Here is a 25,342-nt window from a genome sequence, read left to right as displayed (position 1 = left end):
AGGACAAGTGTATATAAGCACATCACCCAAATATCTGTGTATGACCTTGCGTGGCAAAGAGTTACTGAGGCTGATCTGAGCCCTTCACCCTGTGCCCTGTCATGGCAAGGGAGCAGGAAGCAACAGGAGGATCACCAAAATGAACTCTGGAGGCTGGAGGACGGTATGACTTTTTCATTATTGGAAGGACATGGAGACTCATCTTCGGGGATGGGTCCTGGGTCACTGCCCCCATACTGAGACCCTCTGCTTGTCTCCAGCGCCCATCCCTGGACTCCTCGGGCGGGGGAACCCTCCTCTCTGAGCATCTTCATCAGGATCACCTGACTCCAACAGGGGCCAAACCCCTGGGCAACGCCAAAGCCTCCTGGCCTCAAACGGGTTGGGCAACATTCACTTCCCGGCGCTGGCCTCCAGACCTGCTCAGTCATTAGCAAATGCCTCGGCGGCGGCAGCTGTCACAGTAACAGCAGCAGGAGGACGTGCCGCCCGCCCAGCGCTTCTGGGTGGCTCAGATCTGCTCCGTAGAGGCCAGCGGGTGGAGAGGTGGATGCTGCTCGCCCTGGTCCCAGCCAAAGTGAGTCTGGGGGCCAGGCTGGGGGCAGGGAAGGAACTTGGCGGAGTTCTGCACTGATGCCAGGCGTGTGTGTGTGTGTGTGTGTGTGTGTGTGTGTGTGTGTGTGTGTGTAAGAGAGAGAGAGAGCTGAAGCTATAAAGCCTTGGGAATCCAGGAGGGAAGCCTAGGTGCCCACAAGTGTCACCCCGCCTCATAGACTCACTGTCCCAAGGTGGGGAGGTGGGGGTCACCTGAGCTGGTGACACCCCCCACCAGTCCTCAAGATGGGTGGGCTGCTGCTGTGGGTGAAGTCAGGCACTGGGGCTTCATGAGGTCGGCTCCCCTTGGGCCAGCCCTCCCCCTCCCCCTGCCTCTCTCATAGCCAGAGGGGCAGCTCCAGTTACAGTCACTTCGAGGAGGGAAGTCTTGAGGGGGGTCACTTTCCCATACAGGTTTCCTCATCATTCTTTAAAAAGAAAAAACTTTATTGAGGTATGATTGACATCCAACAAGATGTACATATTTAACACATACAACTGGATTCTGGAGTTTTTAGGAGGCATTTTCATCCTTGGTTGATTGTTAAATTGGTGTTTCTGTAGAGGCGTAAGGGCTGGGACTCTTGCTCTCAATTCTTCACCTACTCCTTCACTCGAGGTCTGGAACGCCCTCCATGGATGCACATTCTCGGGGACAGGGTGGTTCACAGTATGGCCTGTGTAGCCAGGCTGACCTGGCTTCGAACCCTGGATCTGCTGCCCTGGACTTTCTTTTAATTCCCACTGTATACTGTTCATTCTTTCTTTTAAAAAAAAAAAAATACTTCTTTATTTGGCTTCATTGGGTCTTAGTTACAGCATGAGGGATCTAGTTCCCTGAGCAGGGGTCGAACCTGGCCCCCCTGCACTGAGAGCTCAGAGTCCTAGCCACTAGACCACTAAGGAAGTCCCAGCAGCCTGGCTTTGAACAAAGTTACTTAAGCCTTGGTTCCCTAGTCTGTAAAATAGAGATAATATCTACCTCCTGGAGCTGTTGACGATGAAATGAGGAAGGGATGCAGAATGCCAAGCACACAATTAGTGTTCAATAAATAGCCGCTGTTGTAATTATTTATTATTAGCTCGACACTGGTCCCACCTTACCTAGGAAGACCTTCCAGCCCTCCTCTCCCCAAAATTTCCTGAAGCACCAACGGCGATGCCTTTGGATATAATGTCTTCCCTTTCATTTAGCTAGTCTGTGCCCCAATCAGAGCGTGTTCCTCAGATTTCTTCTGCTGCCCTCTCCCCAGCACCTGAGACAGTCAGGTTCGGAAGAAGAACTCAAGGATGGAGAATGAAATGGTATGAAGAGAAAGGGAGGGACTGAGCATGGGAGGCAAGAAGGTAGGGGTGGAGGACAGGTGGCCTTGCCCAGACGTGAAGGACAAGGCTCTCCCAAAGCACAGGATGGGAAGGGACTGCACAGGAGGCCATCAGCAGGGATCTGGGATGTCATCTGCATCCCCCGCATCCTATTATTTCTCAAACTCAGTTCTCTCTGTTCCCCTGCTCAACCCAAGGACGACAGTGCTTCCTGCTGCAAATATCTACTCACCCAATCTATCAACTGATTCAAATATTTTCTACACTCTCTAGGAAATCAATGAATATCTCCCCCCTCCCATCTCCCTCTCCAACCCCTCCCCAAGGTGACCTCAGACAAGTCACTTCCCTTCTCTGGACTCGGGTCTTTTCATCTATAACACTCAATTTTACTAAATGACCTGCAACATCCTTTCCCCTCCAGCATTTTCGAATCTATCTGCTTTATTCTCTTGTCTATCTTGATAGATCACTTCTCAGTTTTCCAAACAGCTCAGGGTATTGACCATCATTCCTCCTTTAAAAAATAAAAAAATCTCTCTTCAAGAACTTTATAAATGTCCACTAGATTCTAAAAGCTTCATGAAGGACATTTTCCCCCCATGCCACGCTTGCATGATCTCAGTTCCCTGATCAGCAATCAAACCCATGGCAGTGAGAGCCCAGAATTCAATCCTAACAATCAGGGAACACCCTTGAAGGGTTTTCTTAATCACTGCTTATTTCCAATGTCTGGCTCAGCACCTAGCCTGCAGCAACATTCAATAAATAATTGTTGAATAACTGGATACATGAATGAATGGATGGATGGATGGGTGGACAGATGGAACTGCCACCATACACCCCTGGGGAGTTATGAAACGCAGGGGGACATGCTAGCAGTTGGTCAGCTTAAGAAAATCAAGGTCATCCTGAGAAAAACCTCAGTTTAGATAACTGCATGTTATAAAATAAAAATGTCTGAGACACTGGAACCACCAACTTAGTAACCTATTGCCCATCCCTTACCTACTCCGTTGTCATCTTTTCTGGTTATTATTCTAACTCCAGGGGAGCTGCCCTTTGTCAGGGGCATGAGTGTTTTTAGTCATCTACATGATAAGAAACATCTGGGGAGGAGAGGGAAGGCAGGTGCTAGGAGGAGAAAGGACTGAGCCTGATTGACAACGTCTAGCACCAAAGAAAGGATGCTTTAGAACTGTGGTGCTGGAGAAGACTCTTGAGAGTCCCTTGGACTGCAAGAAGATCCAACCAGTCAATCCTAAAGGAAATCAACCCTGAGTATTCACCAGAAGAACTGATGCTGAAGCTGAAGCCCCAATATTTGGCCACCTAATGTGAAGAGCTGACTCACTGGAAAAGACCCTGATGCTGGGAAAGATTCAGGGCAGGAGAAGGGGGCAACAGAGAACGAGATGGTTGGATGGCATCACTGATTCAACGGGCATGAGTCTGCCATGAGATATTGAAGGACAGGGAAGCCTGGTGTGTTGCAGTCCATGGGGGTGCAAAGAGCTGGACACTTCTTAGGACTGAACAGCAGCCATTTACTGAGCATGTACTGTGTGCCAGACTTTTCATTCATGGCACCTCACTTAACACTCTGGACAACTCTGAGAAGAAGCCGGTACTATTATTATCAACCCCACCTCAGAGATGGGAAACTGAGGCTCAAATAGGTTATACAGACAGTAGTGGGCATATCAAGGATTTGAAGCCAGCTTCAGGGTCTGGCTTCTTGAACCCCCTCCCCTGGCCTGGAGGCCACACTGACCACCTTGGAGATCGACATTTGAAAACACCTGCAAAGGCTTTGGTGCTGCCACCAGGGTGGCCAGTCCCCTACCCCCACCTCTACATATTTGTGCTCTTTGTCGGTTATGGGATATTTTCAACTTGGCAAAATGGGCTTGGAACCAAGCTAAGAGGGAAGGGAGCGTCCAAAAGATCTGTGATTGAACCCATTCTCGTCTGTCCTTCCCCATTAACTAGTTTTGTTCCCACTATGTCATCTCTCAGTGGCTCAGCAGTAAAGAATCTCCCTCCTATGCAGGAGACATGGGTTCAATCCCTGGGTCGGTAAGATCCCCTGGAGAAGGAAATGGCAACCACTCCAGTATTCTTGCCTGGGAGATCCCATGGACAGAGGAGCCCAGCAAGCTACATTCTGTGGGGTCACAAAAGAGTCAGACACGACTGAGGAACTAAACAATGACAACAATGTCATCTCTCAGGTTTGGGGGCTGCCACACACCACTCTAGCTCTCAGTGTGTCCAGGGGTGTTTTGATGGAAGACTATATCATATCAGTAACCCTTCAGGAGGACCATGCAATCACGTGACCATTTGACTGTAGTCCTTCTAAAGAGGCTGTTCGAGGACTTCACTGGCGATCCAGTGGTTAAGATTCCATACTCCCAGTGCAGAAACATGGGTTCCACCCCTGGCCAGGGAAGTAAGATCCCACACCCTGCCTAGTGAGGCCAATAAATAGATAAATAAATAAACAGGCTGTTGGAAATGAACTTAGATGACACAGCTGCGATACTGGGAACGCGTGGAGGAATGAGAACACTGGCGCTGCGTCACACACCCAAACAGGGGCTTCCCGTCAAATCATCACCTTGGGGAACTGCACTTAATCCAACAACACTGCTACTGCTGGGAGCATCCTTGGAGCCCCTCTTTAGCTCTCAGATAACACCTGAAACCCACCTGTCACTTCATGGTGACTCTGTGTCTTTGATTTTAAATAATCTCATGCCACTTGGGCATTCATTTGCTTTTACCAGACTGGGCGCCAGGTGACCTTTGGCCATTTCCAAATACCAGACGTTTCCTCGAAGGATGAAAACCTGCCTTCATAGAGGTTGATTGGAAGGTTCTCTCGCAACCTTGGGCAGGCTGCCGAGAAGAATCTGAAGGATGACTGAGCTGTGGTGGGTGGAGGAAGGAGCCCACAGCTCCCTGACGTGACTGCGCAGCTGGCCAGCTAGCATTTGGATGTGTAAGTTCTGAGTTTTATTCTCAAATCCCTCATTGCTCTCCAGCTGCACTTAGCATAGAGGGATGGGAGCCAGGGGCTGAGGACAGCTGTACGGGTCAGCCAGCCTGAGCAGGGTGCTGGAATGGCAGCAGAGGCTTTTCTGGAGAACAGCCACAATGGGCACAACACACAGCCCCCATTGGAGCCTGGACCAGGCGGGGTAGGGGGAACCTCGGCTTAGCCACCTGCCTCCCCTGGGGAATAGGTCCTGCTGCCTCCACTGGGGGCTTGGGACCAGGGAGAGGGGAGGGGTGACCACAGGCGACGCACAAGTGGTGGTGAGGGATCAGGGGGCTACACCTTGGCCTCTGCACACCTCCTTCCAGTGAGGGGTGGCTGGGATCTCTGCTTGTCAGTCCCCCAACTCCCCTTCCAGAAGTGCCTCTCATCTCCTTTCCAGGGTCCTGGTGTGATTCGGGGAGTCCACTCAGGAGGAGCGGCAGGAGAGGCAGCAGGGAGGCAGGCAGGGAACCAAGCCAGAAAAGGCGCTGATGCTCAACCCTTCCCGCCCACAGCCAGGGCTCTGCCCTCCTGCTCGGCCATGTCTGAGGGCGAGAGCAAGGACAGCTCGGGCAGCGAGTGCCCCGTGTGCTACGAGAAGTTCCGAGAGCTGCAGGGCGCCAGTCGGACGCTGAGCTGCGGCCACGTGTTCTGCCATGACTGCCTGGTCAAGTACCTCCTGTCCACGCGCGTGGACGGCCAGGTCCAGAGGACCATTGTCTGCCCCATCTGCCGCTACGTCACCTTCCTCAGCAGGAAGAGCTCCCGCTGGCCCGCCAAGCTAGACAAGAGCTCCCAGATCCTGGCCGTGCCTGTGGGCCTGCCCCCCACACCACTGCCGGATGCCCTGGGCCACGCCAACCCCCTGGCCCTCTCCCAGCCAGTCTGGAGATCGTCCCCGGGCCAGCTGCCCTTGGACCCGCCGCCCGGCCTGCCCCGGGAGCCACAGATCTTCATCATCAGCCGCCATGGGATGCCCCTCGGGGAGCAGGACAGTGTCCTGCCACGGCGCAGCCTGGCAGAGCTCTCTGGGGCCTCCCCGGCGCCCAGCTCCACCCGGTCCTTCTGCTGCCGCTCCCGGGCCCTGCTGCTCATCACCCTCATTGCCGTGGTGGCCGTGGTGGCCGCCATCCTCCCCTGGGTGCTGCTGGTGAGGAAGCAGGCGTGAGTGGGGGCACCAGTCAGAGAGCCCCACTGGAAGCTGCCCGCTCGCACAGCCAGGCTGGCCATGGCCTGGGAGGGGCCCCAGTGCAGCCTTGGGCCAGCAGAGCCTCAGGGGCAGCCTGGGGCGGAGATGGGGTGTTAGGGTGCTGACTGGCATCACCCGGCTCTTTGCTCCCAGCAGGGATCAGAAAGGACCAGAAGGCAGGACCTCTGAGGCAAGAGTTTGGGTGGGGCAGGGGAACTCTGAGCTGAGAAGGAAGCTCCAGGTTCCAGGCCAGGGAGGAAATGTGATGGACACCCCTCCTCAGAAACCACAGTGGGGGTATTCCTCAGCAGATACGCGTCCCTCCTCTAGGCTAGAACCCAGCGAGGTTGGGGGTGGGGTGGGTAGCTGCCCCACCTGTGGGTGTCCCCATCTGCCAGGTGACCTACCCAAAGCCAGGTGGGACTCCGAGTCGGGGCACCTCCTGCTGGAGGGGGCCCACAGGTGAGACCCCTCCAGGTCAGAACTCCGGGCCAGGATCCCTGGTGTGCTCCCAGGAACAAACAGAAGGGAAGGGTGGCACAGGGACCAAGGCGCATGCGCTTCCCAGAATCTCAGCACCATCCCCCCACCCTGCCCCGACCCCCCCAGTTAGGTGCGCGCCTTCCTACCCCTGGAACCACCAGTCTGGAAGGTCTTCCCTAAGGGAGAGGCTGAGCTCAGGGGCTGTGGCCCAGAATTCCTGGGAGAAGGGACAGAAAAGGGGAGCTGAGGCCACGTCGGGAATCAGAGGTTTGCTGACAGAAGTGGAGGCCAGCAGAATGGCCCACGAACAGAGCTAGAGGGCTCCCAAAGCCCCCCCCAGCCCAACAATCGCCCAGATTTTGAGTCCTGGGGTTTTCAAGGATGGCCTGCCAGGTGGGCAGTGCAGGAGCTATCTGGTGGCTGGGACCTGAGTCAGCTGAGAACTATGTGGACACATGAGCCCCTGGGGGCTCCCGCCTCCCGCCCAGCCTGTGACCAACCACTCATTAGAGGCCACACCAGCCAGGCCAGTTCCTGGGGTGGATTCCCAGGCTGGGCTGGGTGAGGAAGGGTGGGGAGGAAAACAGCTGTGCTTGGCAGGGACGCTTCTATCTCAGTGAACACGGAACCCAGCTGCTATCAGCCTCTGGCCAAGGTCACGTCACTTGGGGATGCCACCTGAGCTGGGGGTCCTTCAGGAGGACACTAGAAAAGGCTCAGGTTGGGCCTTATCTGGGGAGTGAGCCATTTGGGAACAGCTATTTCCTGTTTATTAAGGCCCACAAGTAAATGGGCCATCATCTTAATTTTAGGGTTAAAAACAGCAAAACCCTCAAGCTTTCTCAAATGGGTGGTTTATCGCAGCCCAGGTGTTGCAGCAGCCATGCCCTCCGTAGCACACGCCTCTCTCAGCGGAGCTTGCTACGCGTGGGGCAAGACATAGAGCCCTGCCTCTTGTTGTTTGGTGGCTCAGCCGTGTCCAGCTCTTTTGCGACCCCCATGGGCTGTAGCCCACCAGGCTCCTCTGTCCATGGGATTCTCCAGGCAAGAATACTGGTGTGGGTTGCCATTTGCTTCTCCAGGGGATCTTCCTGACCCAGGGATCAAACCTGAATCTACATTATTGGCAGGAAGACTCTTTACCACTGAGCCACCTGGGAAGCCCACCCTGCCGCTCACCCAGCTCCTAAAAGCCTGTCCGTAAGCCTGTGGTCATTTGGGGACCATTAGCGGAGGGGTCCACACTGCAGGGGGTGTCAGGGCACAAGGAGAGTTGATCTAAAGCACCTCTGGGCTTCCTTCTGATATTTTCAAGTCAAGAGAATACAGGTGCTGTTGGGGGAAGTACAAGTGAATTCATGGGGAAAATATTTATTATAGGAAATAAAATGTTAAATTTACAAAGACTCTAGTGAATCTGTTTTAATCACAGCCAGGCTGCTTTAAACAGTGTCATGAATTTTGGGGAACCTGATTTTAAGTCTTTGCAGACTCTATTGTGTTTGCCAAAAGTCAATTTCAAAATACCTCTAGCGTTTCCATACTGTTCAGCGGTGACTTACAGATGGAACTTCTTTCATTTTCAAAGAATGTCAAAAGCTGTTATTTTTTTTTAATAAAGGTCTATATTTTCTCAAAAATTTAAGATGAATTGCAGATACATGTGGGAAGTGCTGAGCTTGGACTTCTAGGATTATTCATTTTAGATGAAAAAAATGGTCCGAAAACTCAGATTTGAATGGCTCTTAAACATCTACTCAGCCACATTTGGGAAAGGAATGCAAATTGCACTTCTGCTTGGCATCTCAATTTTCACCTATTCAATTGTCAACCCTGAAAGTTTCAAAACCCACTGTTGCCAAAGCTGAGGGACAGAGGTGAGGCTGGGGTGCTTGTGTGCGTGCGTGCTCAGTCGTGTCTGACTCTTTGCGATCCTGGTAACCCACCAGGCTCCTCTGTCCATGGAATTTTCCAGGCAAGAATACTGGAGTGGGTTGTCATTTCCTACTTCAGGGGATCTTCCCCACCCCAGGGATCAAACCTGTGTCTCCTGCATTGGCAGGCAGATTCTTCACCACTGTGCCACTTGGGAAGCCCAGGTGGGGTCAGTAGCAAGGTATATTGATAAAACCCCTAAGAAGGAAACTTCCCTGATGGTTCAGTGGTTAAGATTCCCAATGGAGGGGGCCTGGGTTCGATCCCTGGTCAGGGAAATAGTTCCCACATGCCTCAACGAAGATTAAAGACCCTTCATGCTGCTACTAAGATTCAGTGCAGCCAAATAAATATTAAAAAAAGAAAAAATAAACAGGAAGGGAAATTTGACATTATCAAAATGTCCACTTGGACCCAGAAATTCTAGAAATGTACCCAACAGATATGCTTGCATGTTGGGGCATCAACATATGTTATACAATTGCACTATTGTTCCTAAAAACCAAGAATCGGGAAAACCTGAACAAGAACAAGGAAAGACCTGCAAAGAACAGAACAAGGAAGGACCTGCAAACTGACCCAGAAAGTCTGCAAGACCCAGTGGCCAATGGGCAAAGGCAAGGGGTGGAGCTGGATGTCCAACTGATTGTACGATTTGTGTCCAAAGTCAGGGGATAAGAATTTACTTTCCAGGGCACTTCCCTGGCTGTCCAATGATTAGGACTCCCCTCTCCCAATGCAGGGGGCCCACGTTCCATCCCCAGTCAGGGAACTAAGATCCCACGTGCTGTGGGGCACAGCTGAAAGAATATAAAAAGAATCTACTTTCCAATTTGCTTATTTGTGCATAAAGCAACTGGGAAGATTTGAAAAAAAACAAAAAGAGTGATCAGTTGTGGAAGGGGATGAGAAAATGATGGAACAGGAAAGGAACGTCTCTCTTCAACTTTGGCATTTTTGCATATCTGAGCCAAGTCAATGTATGGATTATTCAAACATTAAATTGAAAAATTATATTAGAAGCTAAAGATATCTTCAGTGTACACACCTGTTGCCTGGTGAGTGAGGAGTGGGCCCCAAGAAAGTTTGAGAGCTGCCAGACTGCTTGTTCTGTGGTTCCAGAGTGTCAGCTACCGGCTCCGAGGGGCTGGTTTGTCTGGTCCAAGGTGTGACATCTTAGGCTTAATGGGCACCCCAGGGAGGAAGGTAAAAAGTTAATACCGTCAACGTTCCTGAGTTCCTATGCATTTCTCTGGGTCCCACCATTTTTTTTTTTTTTTTTGGCCGCATCACACGATATGTAATGAATTGTCTGCTTCTCCACTGTGTCCCACCCCATGCCCTCCCCCGCATCCCGTCATCCTCCCTAGACACTTCATTACAAGTCTGTCTCCTTCTTCTAGATGGCCTGCTCCTTGAGGAGAGGCTAGATCTCACTGACCTTGGTAAGATCATTAGCAAAGAGTCAAAACTGGATAAATATTTGAAGCATGCGTAAGTGAATGGATAAACAAATGAACCAGTGAACAAACAAACATGATGGCCTGGTGTCCAGAAAACAAGTTTAGTCCAGGGATGCAGGCATGAAACCTGGATAATACCCGCATTAGTGTTTCAGTTCAGTTCAGTCACTCAGTCGTGTCCAACTCTTTTCGACCCCATGAACCACAGCACACCAGCCCTCCCTGTCCATCACCAACTCCTGGAGTTCACCGAGACCCATGTCCATTGAGTCGGTGATGCCATCCAACCATCTAGGGCTACTCAAAGACCACTCTCAGGATGACCCTAAGGAGCCAGTTTAAAAGGACTCGTGTGGGGTACTTCCTGGTGACACAATGGTTAAGAACCCGCTTGCCAATGCAGGGGACAAGGGTTCGATCCCTGCTCCATGAAGATCCCACATGCGGCAGAGCAACTAAGACCACGTGCCACAACTACTGAGCCCGAGAGCTATAATTAGTGAAAACCATGTGCCTCGAGCCTGGGCTTCTCAACAAGAGAAGCTACCATAGCGAGAAGCCTGTGCACTGCAAGGAAGAGTAGCCCCCACTTGCCACAACTAGAAAAAGCCCATATGCAGCAATGAAGACCCAGCATAGCCACAAATAAATAAATCGCTCTTAAAAAAAGAAAAAAGACTCGTGTGGGGACTTCCTTGGCAGTCCAGCGGTCAAGGCTCAACGACAACAACAAAAGGACTCATGTAGGAACAATGCGGAGAGAGAGGGCAGCCGGGCGAGGTGGCCCAGAGGATCGAGCGGGGTGGAGCCAAGACACCCAACAGACACTGGTGAGGATAGACAGACTGCAACTAGGCTAGCAGTCATCTCCCTCTGTGTGTACAATTTCCATCCAGCTTCATACTGTATCAAGTGATTATGCTTCCACGTGGTGGGCTGAAGTTTAATTACGAGGACTGTGTTGCATGGAGAGAAGGAAGTAGAGAGGCCTGAGAGGGCTGGGTGACAAGGAAGAATGATGGGGAGGCTGAAGAAACAGAGAAGACCTTGGTGGGAAGAGAGGAAGACGATGGCGAGACCTAAAGAGAGATAAGAAGAAGGGGGTAAGGCAGTAGAGACCAGAAAGGAAGGCAAGTAGGAAGGCAGGAGCCTTCTGAGTCTCCCATGACTATCCGCACGCATCTCAAACTCAGATCAACCTCAGCACCCCATGGGCTCCTGTCTGAATGCCTCTCATGCCAGCCACAAGGACCTGGCTCCTGGAGACACTGTGTCACACCTCCATGCCCCTTCCCTCAAGCTATTCCCACTGCCTCCAGGAGCTAATTTTTTTTTTAACCTATTTTTAATTAGAAGGTAATTGCTTTACAATGTTGTGTTGGTTTCTGCCATACATCAACAGGAGGAGCTAATTGTAACATTCTTCAAAAGTCAGTCAAGGGTGACTTCACCCCAGGTCCTCCCTGACCTGGGAGTCCTCTTCTGTTCTCCAAGCAGAGAAGCACCTAAGGGCAATTGGGCTCAGTGAGCACTTTTCTGGGCTTCTAAGGTGGTTGATTTCCTTGTTTATCTCTCCTCTTAGACAGTGAGCTTCCTGTAGGAAGAAATTTTGACTAGTTTGATTTTGTGACTCCAGTGTGCAACTCTAGGCTGGCCCCATAAAAGATGTTCCATGAACATTTGCTGAAAAGAATTGCGGCAGAGGAATTCTGCTCTCCCTAAATTTCTGAACTACAAATAAAATCCTGGACGGTATCTTCACAGCATATTTAAGAACAAAACTATTTTTAAATCATGAAAGCACTGCAGGGAGCAAAGGTTCTATCCCTGGTCAGGGAACTAAGATCCCACATGCCGCAGGTGTGGCCAAAAATAAAAATTAAAAAAAAAAAACCACAATCTTGACTGACTCCATTGTGGGCCCTCAAAAGATAAGATTTCTCACTCTGATGTGCCCCAATGGGTTTCTTACAAATCAGGCCCGCTTAGGGAATTACCAGAAGGAGCTGGGAAGCCAGCCTTCAGGGGTTTGTCTATAACCTAAGGGTTCTGTATAACCTGCACGAGCTCCTCTCACTTCTCTGTGGCTCAGGGTCCCCATCTGAGATATGGAACAATACCAGGATTGCAAGACTCTTTGGTGGATTAAAGGAGTTACAAATTCAGTGTGTGCCCCTAGGACTCTGCAAGCTGTCTTAAGCATCATGAAACGCGCCGCGTGTCTTCCTCTCCTATGACACCTGTATTATTCATTCAACAGAAACCGGTCCCTTACCAGGTGCGCGGCCGGACGCGCGGCGGGAGTTCACCCTGCACTGCAATCCTTTTGCAGGGGTGCGCACCCCTTAGCCCTGCTTCCATCAGATCCTGAACTGAATGAAAGCAAACGGTAAAATGAGGAAAAGGGCACAGCTCTCAGCGTGGAAAGGCTTCCTCACGCCGCGCTCCTTCAAGCTGTGGTCTCGGACCAGCACTCCAGGCATCACCTGGGAGCGCGTTAGAAACCCGCGTTCAGTCCTATTTTCCCGGGGTTGGAGGGACGGACTCGCGGTCCAAGTCCTCGAAGGCCCCTCGCTGGCGGGAGCTGAATCTCTGGCGGGCCCCGCGAAAGAGTTCGCAATTCGTCTGTGTTGAAGCAGCAGCACGCGCCGGGCTGGAGCCTCTTACGCGACACGAATACTCGAAAGACCCAGGGCCTTTGCCTGGGATGTCCAGGTAACCGAGGTGACCAGCTAGCTGGAATCCCAGCGTCACCTGGCGGTCAAATATAGGACCTGCCTTTTCCCAGTTAAAGGACCCTCCTGCCTGGTGTTCGGTAGTGAAGGGACACAGGTGCCTGGGGCCGCTCACTTCCTCAACACCCTCCACGACAGTAAGACTCCGAACAGCCCCCTCCCCGTCCCCCCCCCCCAACTCGCCCGGGAACTACCATTCCCAGAGGACGCAGCTGCAAAATCCAGGACTCCCACCGGAGGCTCCAGGACCTATAGAAACGTTTTGCAGTCCCTCGTAGTTCCCCTCCGAGCCACGAGAGGGCGATAGTCATTGATGTCTTCCAGTTTCCTCTCCGCGTTCAAACTCCGCGCCTCTCTTGCTCAAGAAACATCGGTCTCGCGAGATCTTGCGGAAACTTACAGAACCGGAAGCAGCCTGCAGATCTCTTCCCTTCTGTGGCCATCGCTGAAACGCTAGCGGGTAAGAGTTTCCCGGGACAAAGCGTATAATCCGCAACCATCTGTTCACGGGCACGGTGGCTTTCGACCCGGAGTGCCCCAGTACTGTTCCGGCGACCGAGTAGCAGCCAGGGAGGGAGGCCAGGATGGTCTTGGCTTTTCTTCTAAGCTCAAGGGCCACCGGACCGGAGGAAGGAGGAGGAAAGAGGGTTTTGAGACTTGGAAACGGGAGCTGAAGGGTAGAGAGCCTGTGGTGATGGTGTCTGGTCTGGACAGAATAGTTTCCTAAAGAATGGTCTCGGGTAGTTTCTTGGTAAAACTTTCAGGCCTCGCACCCCCGTTGGAAGACTTTTTGGACCCGGGTTGTGTGCGTTTTCCAGGTTCGGGATATAGGGCCTGATTTCATTCATTTGGGAGGAGAGTTAATCTGTTCAGGCTCCGTTCCGTAGATTAACTTTGACTGGTTTTTCTAAAACGTGGCAATACGTTTGAATTGAGTTGTCAAGTCTCTTGTACCCTAATGAACAGAGATATAAGCACTGTCTTAGCTTCCTTACGCGGTAATTGTGGAGTTTGAGTTTTCCTGGTGGCTCAGACGGTAAAGAATCCGCCTGCAATGCAGGAGACCGGGTTCGACCCCAGGTTCGGGAAGATCTGAAGAAGGGAATGGCTGGTTATGCACTCCAATGTTGTTGTTGCCTAGAAGAATTCCATGGACAGCGGAGCCTGGCAGGCTACAGTCCGTGGGGTCGCAAAGAGTCGGACACGACTGAGCGACTAACACGTGGAGTTTGAGAGTGTAAACAAAAAGATTAATTCCAATAGGTCTGTAGGCTATGGGAAATTCTTCTATTCTGTAATTAAAAATCCCAGTAGGGCAATTCAGCTCAAGCAGGTTTTGATGAAGTTGATGTGACAGGTTTTGTGAGCATTGTAAACTTTCAAGATGAAATTGTTGCAGATACTTGTTTGTAAACTGAGTGAGACATTCCAGTATTTTTGCTTGGGAAATCCTCATGGATAGAGGAGCCAGGTGGGCTACAGTTCCTGGGGTCAAAAAGAGCAGCTGAGTAGCTTTCACTTCACTTCCATATATATATGTATATATAACTTTAATATCATACCCATTGAGCAAAATAAGTTTCATAAAGGTGTTTCAGATCTTATTTAAATTAGACCTTTTGTATCCAGAACAACAAAATGTTCAAAATTTCACAGGTCAGTTTTGTCATTGTTCTTAGTCCAATATTAAACATTTAAAATGCCTGTTTATAAGACTTGTTTTTGATAAGTTTATCTTTAGTGTATTGTTTTCCAAATAAATACAATAAATAAACATCTTGTTTTCTTAAAAAAAAAAAACTGAGATTTTGGTTCTTTAAGGGTTTACAGCTCTTTTAACTTTTTATTTAGCCAAAATGAAGTTCAATCCCTTTGTGACTTCTGACCGAAGCAAGAATCGAAAAAGGCATTTCAATGCGCCTTCCCACATTCGCAGGAAAATTATGTCTTCTCCTCTTTCTAAAGAGCTAAGACAGAAGTACAACGTTCGATCCATGCCCATCCGAAAGGATGATGAAGTTCAGGTATGTGTCTGTGTTCAGGTCATCTTGTCAAATATCCTGCACTTTATTAACAAATGATGGGTTGAAATGTAAACTGCTTTTTTCACCGTTACTCTTTGGTGAAAATCTGTTGTCCCAAGCATCAGATGCAGTCATGATAAAACAGAAGAGAGATGGTTTGGAACCAGTACATTGGCTTGGGATTATCTTTTTCTGGGTATGTTTGGTCATTAGAGAGGCATTTGAGAACCAGTAAACAATTCTGTGTCTAAATCAAAATTCAGGTACACAAGTTTCAGGAAACTAGCAGTCTGACTGTTAAGACGGCACTCCCAATGCAGGGGCAGAGGTTAAGAAAAGATTTCAAGCCATCTCTTAAGCAGCTTCCATGTTAGCAACATTTCATGAGGTGATAAGCCGTTTTTCGCTCCTGTGCTGGTGCTAAAATTGCTGGTAGATTTGAGAGGCCATCTTCTGCTTCCAAGGTAGTTTAATCTGAGAAAGTCTGTGATTGGGAAGAAGCGTCTATTCAGAAACACTGTGGCTGGGTGAGGATCATCGAGGAGAGAATGATATGCTGTTCATTAACCTTTGGGAGAGAATTGGCCTGTTGCTGAAGTATTAGCTGCTGCCCATGCTCTGGCACTTAGTAGGACCCTTTAGTAGGTTGTGAATTTAAATATCTGTGGCCTGTTCCCTTTGAAGTGACAGTTTCCTTGTCAACTGGTACAAAAAAAACAAGGTGGGCTTGTTGTTCGTTTTTAACCCTGAAACAAGCCCACCACTGCTGGTGGCCCATCAGTTGTAGAGATGCACTGTCCATCACTGTAGATTTATATGGGGCATAGTTTACTTGCAGGTTAGTTGAAGCCAGAGAGAGAATTACTGGCACATTTCCATTGAGCATTAGGTCTTTCAAAATTGGAAGGTCCTGTATATGTATATGATAGAGGGAATGAGGTTTACCTGATTCATAGATTTACTGGTTTACAAGTTTAATGTTCCTTTATGTGTATATATGTTACTTTTGAATTTGCATTTAGGTTGTACGAGGGCACTACAAAGGGCAGCAAATTGGCAAAGTAGTCCAGGTTTACAGGAAGAAATACGTCATCTACATTGAACGAGTGCAGCGGGAGAAGGCTAACGGCACAACTGTCCATGTGGGCATTCACCCCAGCAAGGTGGGTGTTTTTGAGAATGCTTGAGATGGGGGAAAGAAATTACAGCAATCGCTGACAAATGTAACTGCTTGTTGACAGAAATAGATTTTAGGTGTTCTGGAAATCAGTCTTAAAGCCAGTACTATTTTTTCCTGAAATCAAGGTGTCTTTAACAGTTATCCTGTATGTATGTATATGTAATGTACCTTTTCCTTAAAAAGTATTGGTAAGCTGATTGATCGATCTAACATGAATAGATCTTAAAATCTAGGAAATAGGATAATTTTTAGATGCTATGGAGGCCATACCCTGTGTGTTAAACAGAATTGAGTAAGCAGTAAGGAGAGTAGGTCTTAAGCCATTTGCAGACCTAGAGCTCAGAGACTAGATTCATTGATAGAAGATACAGTCTGATTCTCCTGTCCTTGACTTCAACGTGAATTCTCCAATACTGTCTCTTAAGAGGTAATAAATGCACTTGGTGCCTGTTCAGATACTGAGGTGTTGGTTTTTTAAGATCTTGAGTTGGCACCATGAATCTACTCTTTAGACTACACAAAAGTTGAAAGACTAATACATCTGTTGCATTATCTTTCACCTAGTATTCACAGTTACCATTTTCTTTCCCTTCCCTATCCTTCCAATGGATTACAAGCATCATGACAGAGTGCATCTCCTAAGAGCAAGGGCTTTGCCACTCTACTACATAATCTTATTTTTGCCCCTAGGACTGGATCACCTGCTGTCGAGGTCACCAATACAGTGACCAATTCTTAAAGTGTTTTCTGAACTTAATGTGTTTGACAAATGTAGTGTTTGACACCTTTGATCTCCCTCTTTGACTTACCTTCATCTCTTATTCCAAAAACACCTCAATATCCAGTTGACAATTTTGCATTTCAACTTGGATATCTAATCATTATCAAACCCAACATGTTTAAACTACTGGCTTGTTTTATTCTTGAACCCTCTGGCTCTTGGTAGTCAGCTACCAACACTGTGTGTGACAGCTCTGCCCTTCTCAACTGCTTAGGCCAGCATGTTATCGATTGTTGACTCCTGTCACATTATATCCAGAATCCTGTCTGCATCAGAGTGGCCTACAAGGCTCATCTCCAGGGACTTCTCTGGTGGTCCAGTGGCTAAAACTGCGCTTTCAGTGCAGGGGGCATGGTTCGTTCCCTGGTTAGGGAATTAGATCCCACATGCTTAGGGAACTAAGACCTGGCGCGGCCATATAAAGTTCACTCAGCAGCTACTGCTTGATGATTTCACTCTCCATGTTCTAGTCTGCTGGCCTCTTTGCTGTTCCTGTAACTGGGCTACTGTGTGTGCTGGTTGGCGGCATCCACCTGGCAGCTTCACAGAATTGGATATTCTCTTCCCAGGTCTGCTGCTAAGTCACTTCAGTCATGTCCGACTCTGTGCGACCCCATAGACGGCAGCCCACCAGGCTCCCCCGTCCCGGGGATTCTCCAGGCAAGAATACTGGAGTGGGTTGCCATTTCCTTCTCCAGTGTGTGAAAGTAAAGTTGCTTAATCATGTCGGACTCTTAGCGACCCCATGGACTGCAGCCTACCAGGCTCCTCCATCCATGTGATTTGGGAACAAGGGGTCTATTTTAACAAGACACGCAGATCTGAGAAACACCTATTAAACTTGGAAGTTCTCCTGCCTCTGGACTTGAATGTTTGCTGTTCTCTTTGAAACACTTCTACCTTCTCCTCAGGTCTCTGTTCAGGTACAGCCCTTTTCTTGGGGCCTGCCTGACATCGATAACAATTTAACCCCTTTCCTCCAGCATTTCATCTCATTAAATATACCCTCCATGGTAGTGGAGATTGTCCTTTGGTCACTATGCTGAATCCCCAGACGTTGTTCACTGCTATCTTCTCCTTCCTAACACTAAAATCTGTCATAATCTGGATACCTTTAGTGACAAATCTGCTGGAATAGGGTCTGTTCTATGATTTTCCTAAAAGTTTTGCAGGTTGAAACATGTGAAAGCTGCGTTTAATTTCCAAATTTACAGGACTAAAGATACTGTGGAAATAAAAATGTGTATGACTTAGTTAGCTTATAAAACTGGGGTGAGAGGAGTGGAATTATTGAAATACATTGCAGTAGAAGCAGCTGATTTTTATCACAGAAGATGTGAGAAGAACCACCAGTGCCACACTGCCTTCTCCTTTGTGGGCTGAACATTAGTGAACATTTAAGTCAGGTTTGTTTGGCGGTAAAGAATCATTTCTAGCATTTAAGCAATCCACTCCCACAAGTGGGGGACTGAATGTTGGACCTTCCCATGTGTTCTGTATTGGTGATTGTTTAAAGCTTAGATTTTTTTTTTTTTCCTTATTTGTCTGCAGGTGGTTATCACCAGACTAAAACTGGACAAAGACCGCAAAAAGATCCTCGAACGTAAAGCCAAATCTCGCCAAGTAGGAAAGGAAAAGGGCAAATATAAGGAAGAAACAATTGAGAAGATGCAAGAATAAAGTCATCTTGTCTACAGCTTTCATTAAAAACTGTTAAAATGAAAGGTCTTTATGTGTGGTGTTTTGGGACAAAGCCTAGTTAGTTTTCAAGGAAGTCCTGGTGATGTTAGCTGTCTAGGGGCAGACCATCCTTATCTTGTGGCTTGATTCCACTAATGAAAATTACCATTTGGAAAAAGCTGGCTTTTTAACCAGCTTTGAGCATCTAATAATATTGGACTCATACAGTAATTTTTTTTAACAGCAGGAAGCAGCACTTTAGGGATGCAGCGAAATACCCGAGGGCCCCCTTTACCACCTTGTTTTCTGCACTGATGTTGAGTGAGTGGTGTCAGGCCAAAAGAAATCTTTAGCTTAAAGATTGCTGAGGCAAAGGACTCACCTAAAAAGCAGTTTCTCCGAGAGGAGGAAGTGATGCAGCGCAGGATTAGTTGTTGGCAACACTTGTGCCGCCGCCCTTCCTCACTTAAGACTAAGCATATAAATGTACTTTCCGTGCTGGAGGCGAGCATTTATTGATCTTGGAGCTTTAACAACAACATAAGGAAACAGATGACCAATTTTGCTGTCGCCGGAGACCCGAGTCGTCGTCTGCCTTAGCCAAGGTGGCACCTCGACCAGCCCCAGATTTCACCTCAGGAGCCTTACCGTGTCTCAGCCGGCAATATGGCCCGTTGCTGTATCTTTGAGAGCTCCCCCGGGAGGGGCGGGGCTTCCGGTCGGCGCGGGGCCGTTTCCGTCGCGTCAGTCCGCCGGAGCCGCCGGCGCTCGCGGGCAGGAGGGTCCTGGACGGCGCCGGTGGAGCGGGCTGGTGCCGAGGCGGGTCACGACCCTGTATTCCTGGTTCATCTTCCGGGCCTCCCTCTTGCAAAAATCCCTAGATCGGTCTCTCCTCCACCTGGCTCTTTCATTCAATTGGGGGAGTAGGCGGGTCCCGATTGCCGAGAGCAACCCGCGGGCAACGGGGCGAGGTGTTGCGGAGACCTTGGGACTCAGGACCGCACAAAGGACCTGTTGCCCGAGCCAGGTCTTCAGGAATAAGCGGGAGGTTGTTTTGTTTAAGGTGCGGGGCACTGTACTAAGTGCTTTACCTGCATTATCACAACTGTAGTGATGCAGACTAGCATTCTCGCCATTCTGTTGTGGAAGCTGAAGCCTCAGTAACGTTGCTTCGCTTATTCAATAAGTGATGAGTCAGAAATCGACTTCCCAAGCCTAGACTCAACCATACCTCTGCACTGTCTCTCTACTATTCTGTAAGCCAACTGTTTGACATATTCTCTGAACATCTTTTGTTCAGCTCTGTATTCGTGGGCCATCTGAGGGGATACAGCGAGATAGAAGCCCCAGTCTCTGTCTTCTAGGTTGTGTACACCTGAACCAGTTGACTAAAAAGGCAAAGCGCTCCAGTGAGTGGTGCTGGCTGTTCAGAGGAGGGACAGACAGATGGCAATCAGAGTGCCTCAGGAAGAATGCTGACCTGAGCTGGGTGTGATTTGGAAGATCAATGGAAGGCATTCCAGGTCGGGGGCAGCCAAAGCAAAGACTCACAGGTGAGTGAGGAAGGAGGATCTTCTCAGTTTTCTGTGAACAAGCTCATTTGTCAGTTACCCCACCAGAACAGATCACACCAGGAAGCTGGCCGCCTTTCTTTGGGGCCTTGTTTCTTTCATTCTGCTTTAGAACAGGTGTTGAAAGCTCAGTTAACTACAGGGGTGGGTAGTTAAGATGACAAAGTTAGTAGCTGGCTTAGAGACTGTGGGAAGCCAGAGAGTGTGGATTGTCCAAAAGGAGCTACTGCCTCTCCACTCAAGGCAGATGTTGCCAAGCCAAACAGCTCCCGGTGTGACCGGATCGTCCCATTTTTCAAGAAAGCTAGAAATCGAGATTTTTAAATGAACTCCCCAGTCTATAAATATAGGTAATTCATCCAATTTAAAAAAATCGCTGGGTAGGCTAACTGAAATATGTCTATTAGCCAAATGTTACTCTCCGGCTATAGAATTTCATGGGACTGGGTAAGGACAATTTCGCATGATGAAGACTGAGATTTTTCCATCTTTTGATTATAAATTATTTCCAGCCTGTTTTCATTCTTTTATAGGATGGAGGTGAGACTTTTCCTTCCTGTGTAGTTCCCTGAGGGCCTCAAATAGCATCCAGAGCAGCCAGTTTCTGAGAGATTCTGGTTTCAGTGAGTAGTCTAGAAGCTCTTCCTGGTTTGCATTGACCATCTTGTGGTTTCAAGTGTCTTCTAAGAACTGTAGGATGATAATACATAATCCTTGGGAAACAAAGCCCCATATCAGTGATTATATGGGACTAGTGGATGAAACTTTTTTTTTTTAACTGAAGGACTTTTCAGAGCCATTAAAATGTCCGTTTGCATTAAGAATGTGGAGCTCAGACTTAAAGAGTATTTTACAAACATTCTGTTTCTTTGATTCTAAAATGCATATTTTTCACATTTTAAAAATCTGGATGTGTTCATTTAATGTAGGGTCTCTGTTTTCCCTGTGAAAATTGTCATTAAGTCAGCAGTTTCAATGTCAGAAGTGTCTTTAGAATCAGGAATGTCATGTAGTTAACCAATGATGCCAAGCAAGGAAATCCGAAGTCTTTTTAGTGGAGGACATTCAGGACCTGGAATCAAGCTTTGCTTAACTAAGACTCTTGCTCAGAAGTTTTAAATGTTTCCATCTTTCTCTGCATCTTAGGATTCTGCCCTGGCCTTCAGCTTTTCATCTGATGGCTGGCATCTTGGGGATCTTGTTTTCGTAAGATTGTTGGAATTCCTGTGATCGTCATATGAAAGCTTCCCCTGGCCTCATCACATCCTATATCCTGGAGTTGTCCTAAGGAACCCGGGTGTAGACACCCAAGCATCAAGTTCTCTTCCAGAGGAATTCTCCAATCTTGGTGGTGTGTGGACCCCATTTGGGGTATCTCTTTGGCATGATAATCTCCTGACATAGCTCTCTATCCCCAGGTGTAATTTGTCCATTTTTGAAAACAGGCCCTGCTGCCTCTATTTAGAACTGCCAAACCTGTATCTGGAAGTGTCTCCCAACCTTGGGAGTGCTCAAGTTCAGTTGGACACTCTGCTTCGTTCTGGAAAAAAAATATATGGGCTCCAGCTCAGGCAGTATCAAGACAGGCCAGGCCTACAGACCCTCCAAAGGGACAAAACCCCTCTTCCTCGCTGTGAAGCTGGATTCTTCTTACTGAATATGAGACCTTTCCTCTACCCTGTTACCTTTTCTTCTGTGTGATATTCACATGCTCACATTCAGTCATGCGTGTGAGCATGCCTTTTTTCCCAGAACCTCCATGGTCTCTTCCCCAGTTCTGCTGCAGCTGCTCCTCAGCCCAGGCCCCAAGGCACAGCAGTCCCTGTGGCAGTAGATAATGTCTTCTGGGGAGGCAGCAACATTTGAGGATCTGACCAAAGACTGGAAGTATTAGGAAGCCCCTCAGAAGGACTGCAGCAGAGGCATAATGCTGAACAGTTACGAGAACACAGTCCCTCAGGGTAAGGACTCAGTCTTCATTTACTAACCGTGTGTACAACTGACAGGGAAAAGTCATCATTTAAGAAAATCCCGGGACTTCCCTGGAGGTCCAGTGATTAGGACTATGTGCTTCTACTGAAGGAGGTCTAGTTTCCATCCTATATGCCACAATTAAAGATCCTGCATGCAGCAACTAAGACCGGGTGCAGCCAAAATAAACAAATACGTTAAATTTTAAAAAAATAAAATTCTGTTGACATGCTCTTGTTTTGAATGGCCCTAGTGGGCTTTCTGAGTATTTTTATTCTGTTACTGCTTTATACCAACACTCTAGTATCTTTCTTCCATATCTTCAAAAATCCGATGAAAGAATTATGAAGAACTTTGGCAGCAGAGTCTTCCAGGTGGCATATCTTCAAATTCAACTTTGTTTGCTTCTTTCTCCATCTCTTTAGGAGACTTCTTACAATTCTCCACGACACCACAGAGAGCTGGAAATGATCCCCCTGGTGTTTCAAATCCAAGTGACACAGAAACGGAGATAAGTACCATGAGAGAAAAGTTTCTCACCAGCGTGACCAAGTTGGTAGAAAGCAAAAGTTACAACAGCAAGGTATTTTCCAAAGAAAAGTACTTTCAAACAATCAAAGAAGTCAAGGAAGCTAAGGAGAAGGGGAAGAAGTCATCACGTGATTATCGCCGTGCAGCAAAATATGATGTGATTTCTGTAGCAGGCACAGAGAAACTCATAGAGGCTGCTCACAGAGAACGAGATCGGATACGGTATTACGTACACAAGGAAGAGCTGTTTGACATCCTTCACGACACACATCTCAATATTGGCCATGGCGGGCGGACACGCATGCTCAAGGAGCTGCAAGGCAAATATGGGAATGTCACCAAAGAAGTCATTGTCTTATATCTGACTCTGTGTAAACAGTGCCACCAGAAGAACCCAGTACCCAAGAGAGGCCTTGCGCCCAAGCCCATGCCATGTAAGGACAATGACTCCAGATGCCAAGTTGAAATCCTTGATATGCAGTCAAATGCTGATGGGGAGTTCAAGTTCATTTTGTATTACCAGGACCACGTAACCAAGTTCATTATTTTACGGCCATTAAAAGCCAAGCAGGCCCATGAGGTAGTCAGTGTCCTGTTGGATATTTTCACAATTCTTGGTCCACCCAGCGTGTTAGAATCTGACAGCGGCATAGAGTTCACAAACCAGGTTGTTAATGAGCTCAATGAGGTATGGCCAGACCTAAAGATTGTCCTTGGTAAGTCCCACCCTGGCCAAGGCCAGGGCTTCCTGGAGCGAGCAAGCCGTGATGTCAAGACCATGCTGAGTGCCTGGATGCAGAGTAACCACTCCCGTCATTGGACCGAAGGCCTGCGATTCATGCAGGTGGTGAGGAATCAGGCCTTTGATGGTTCCTTGCAGCAGAGTCCGTACGAGGCAATGTTTGGTTGTAAAGCCAAATTTGGACTCTATTCCTCACACTTGCCCCGGGAAACCGTGGCTGTTTTACACACAGAGGAGGAGCTAGAAATTGCTGAAGAACAACTGGAAAGCAGCCTCTGGGTCAGGCAGGAAGAGAGGGCTGAGGTTGGAGCAGACCGGTCTGACATGGACGAGGACGTTGATCCCACACCTCTCGAAGCCTCGGAGCCCAGCACCTCCCAGGCAGCCTCAGGTCTCTTCTCCTGGTGAACAGACATCTGCTGAGTGGACGCTTAGTGCCTCTGGGTACCGTAGAGCCACCTGAGAGCTGTAACCAAGACTCCAGATGAAAGGAGTGAAGGCCACTCTCTCAGGAATGCTGTTCTCAGTAGTCCTGAGTCAGAGGGGGATGCGGCTCCGGTCTCTGATCTCACCTGCCCTAACAAATTCCCACAAACCTGGAGGCTTAAAACAGCAGAACTTTGGGGACTTCCCTGGCAGTCCATGGTTGAGACTGTGAGCTCTCAATGCAGGGGGAGCAGGTTTGATCCTTGGTTGGGGAACTAGGATCCTGCATGCTGAGGATACAGCCAAACTTTCAAAAAAAAAAAAAGATTAAAAAAACTTTCTTGTTAGTCCTAGAGGCCAGAGGTCTGAAATCAGGGTGTTGTCAGGGTTCATTCCTTCTGGAGGCTCCAAGAGAGAATCCATTCCAGGCCCTCCTCCTTTCTCTAGTGGCTGTCAGCAATTCTTGGCATCCCTGGGCTCAGCAGCCCAGAGTAGCACAGATCCAGCCTCTGTCTTCATGTGGCCTTCTCCCCTTGGTCTGTGTGTGTGCTCCTTTTCTATCTCTTATAAGGACCCCATTGGACACCAAATCTATGTCGTTGGATTTAGGGCCCAGCTTAATTAATGATCTCATCTCGGGATACTTAACCTTAATTTAACCTGCAAAGACCCTGTTTCTAAGTAGGTTCATATTCATGGTTGCTCGGGGTTTGGACTTGGACATGTCTTTGGTGGGGGGGACTGCAGTTGTACTGCAATTGGCTCGGGGTAATGAACCTGCTTGCCAATGCAGGAGATTCTCATTTGATCCCTGGGTCAGGAAGATCCCCTGGAGGTGGAAATAGCAACTCGCTCCAGTATTCTTGTCTAGGAAATCCCATGGACAGAGGCGCATGGCAGACTGCAGTCCATAAGGTTGTAAAAGTCTGACACAGCGTAGCGACTGAGCATGCACACAGTTCTACCAACTACAGTCAGTGGAAGAGGATGTTTGCTTGCAGAACATAAACTGATGGGGTCTGGGCCCTGTAGAGCTGGTGGGACTGCCCTGCATATATCGAGTGTCTGTTCCTGCTCCTCGGGCACAGAACCCAAAAGATGGGGGCATCAGAGAAAAAGATGTAGATGAAGGACAAATAATGAGAGGAAAAGAGGTTGATCTCATGTGTCCCAGAGACTGGCTGCCCCACCAGCTGAGCTTTGTTTCCTGCTTCAAGAGAAACCTGATGTACCCACCCTGCTCTCAGAATGGCATCCACAGGGATTGACCTGCCTGAAACATTTTAAAAATAGGTCAAAATTAAGGCATGGCTGGGGTTTCGGTCTGAGGCTGCCAGTGTTCTGTGCCTCAAGCACAGCATGACGTGGTGTAGTCCTGGAACGGTCATACATTCCAGGAAGTGACCAATAGCCAGGAAACAACTAGGGACTCTGGAGCAAATTGCAAAAGTTGGCCTGAGGTCACTGCTTCAGCCAGAGAAGAATAGAGCACAGGCCAGTCTGGGTCATAGTTCAGAGGAAAGGGGAGGGCAATGCCCAGGATCTGTGCATGGCTGTATTCTCAAGGCCTGGAAGAGGACCCAGCCCATCGGAGGTGTTGAATAAGGGTTTGCTGAGTGAATAAATGATTCTATAGACATGGATGCAGGGAAGGAGAAGGGGCCT

At 48.6% G+C, this 25,342-nt stretch overlaps 3 protein-coding genes across 5 annotated transcripts; all 3 read left to right on the top strand.

The window, feature by feature from the left end:
- On the top strand, positions 444–7,675 carry RNF222 (ring finger protein 222). Of its 2 annotated transcripts, none has more exons than XM_018064625.1 (3): positions 444–577; positions 4,713–4,927; positions 5,482–7,675. In XM_018064625.1, exons 2-3 carry the CDS (start codon positions 4,924–4,926, stop codon positions 6,132–6,134), a joined length of 657 nt encoding a protein of 218 aa, XP_017920114.1. In that variant the 5' UTR covers positions 444–577; positions 4,713–4,923; the 3' UTR covers positions 6,135–7,675. The 2 variants fall into 2 exon arrangements, with proteins under 2 accessions (XP_017920114.1, XP_017920115.1); XM_018064626.1 differs by having other exon boundaries at positions 5,367–7,675.
- Positions 13,082–18,480, top strand: RPL26 (ribosomal protein L26). Its single transcript, XM_005693558.3, has 4 exons — positions 13,082–13,231; positions 14,623–14,795; positions 15,818–15,958; positions 18,308–18,480. Exons 2-4 carry the CDS (start codon positions 14,628–14,630, stop codon positions 18,434–18,436), a joined length of 438 nt encoding a protein of 145 aa, XP_005693615.1. The 5' UTR covers positions 13,082–13,231; positions 14,623–14,627; the 3' UTR covers positions 18,437–18,480.
- Positions 18,593–24,495, top strand: KRBA2 (KRAB-A domain containing 2). Of its 2 annotated transcripts, XM_013972315.2 has the most exons (4): positions 18,593–19,692; positions 19,801–19,989; positions 21,154–21,968; positions 22,404–24,495. In XM_013972315.2, the coding sequence occupies exons 3-4, from the start codon at positions 21,935–21,937 to the stop codon at positions 23,657–23,659; spliced, it is 1,290 nt and encodes a 429-aa protein (XP_013827769.1). In that variant the 5' UTR covers positions 18,593–19,692; positions 19,801–19,989; positions 21,154–21,934; the 3' UTR covers positions 23,660–24,495. The 2 variants fall into 2 exon arrangements, with proteins under 2 accessions (XP_013827769.1, XP_013827768.1); XM_013972314.2 differs by lacking the exon at positions 21,154–21,968.

Source organism: Capra hircus, chromosome 19, assembly GCF_001704415.2.
Source record: "Capra hircus breed San Clemente chromosome 19, ASM170441v1, whole genome shotgun sequence".
NCBI lineage: Eukaryota > Metazoa > Chordata > Mammalia > Artiodactyla > Bovidae > Capra > Capra hircus.
This window is presented reverse-complemented; position numbering and strand designations above follow the sequence as displayed.

Bases quoted from the DNA above. Each gene is read 5' to 3' on its own strand.
- RPL26 (XM_005693558.3), top strand. From the start codon at position 14,628: ATGAAGTTCAATCCCTTTGTGACTTCTGACCGAAGCAAGAATCGAAAA. The intron at 14,796-15,817 runs GTATGTGTCTGT...ATTTGCATTTAG, and splicing joins GAAAGGATGATGAAGTTCAG to GTTGTACGAGGGCACTACAA. The intron at 15,959-18,307 runs GTGGGTGTTTTT...ATTTGTCTGCAG, and splicing joins TGGGCATTCACCCCAGCAAG to GTGGTTATCACCAGACTAAA.
- KRBA2 (XM_013972314.2), top strand. From the start codon at position 19,944: ATGGAAGGCATTCCAGGTCGGGGGCAGCCAAAGCAAAGACTCACAG. The intron at 19,990-22,403 runs GTGAGTGAGGAA...CCATCTCTTTAG, and splicing joins GCCAAAGCAAAGACTCACAG to GAGACTTCTTACAATTCTCC.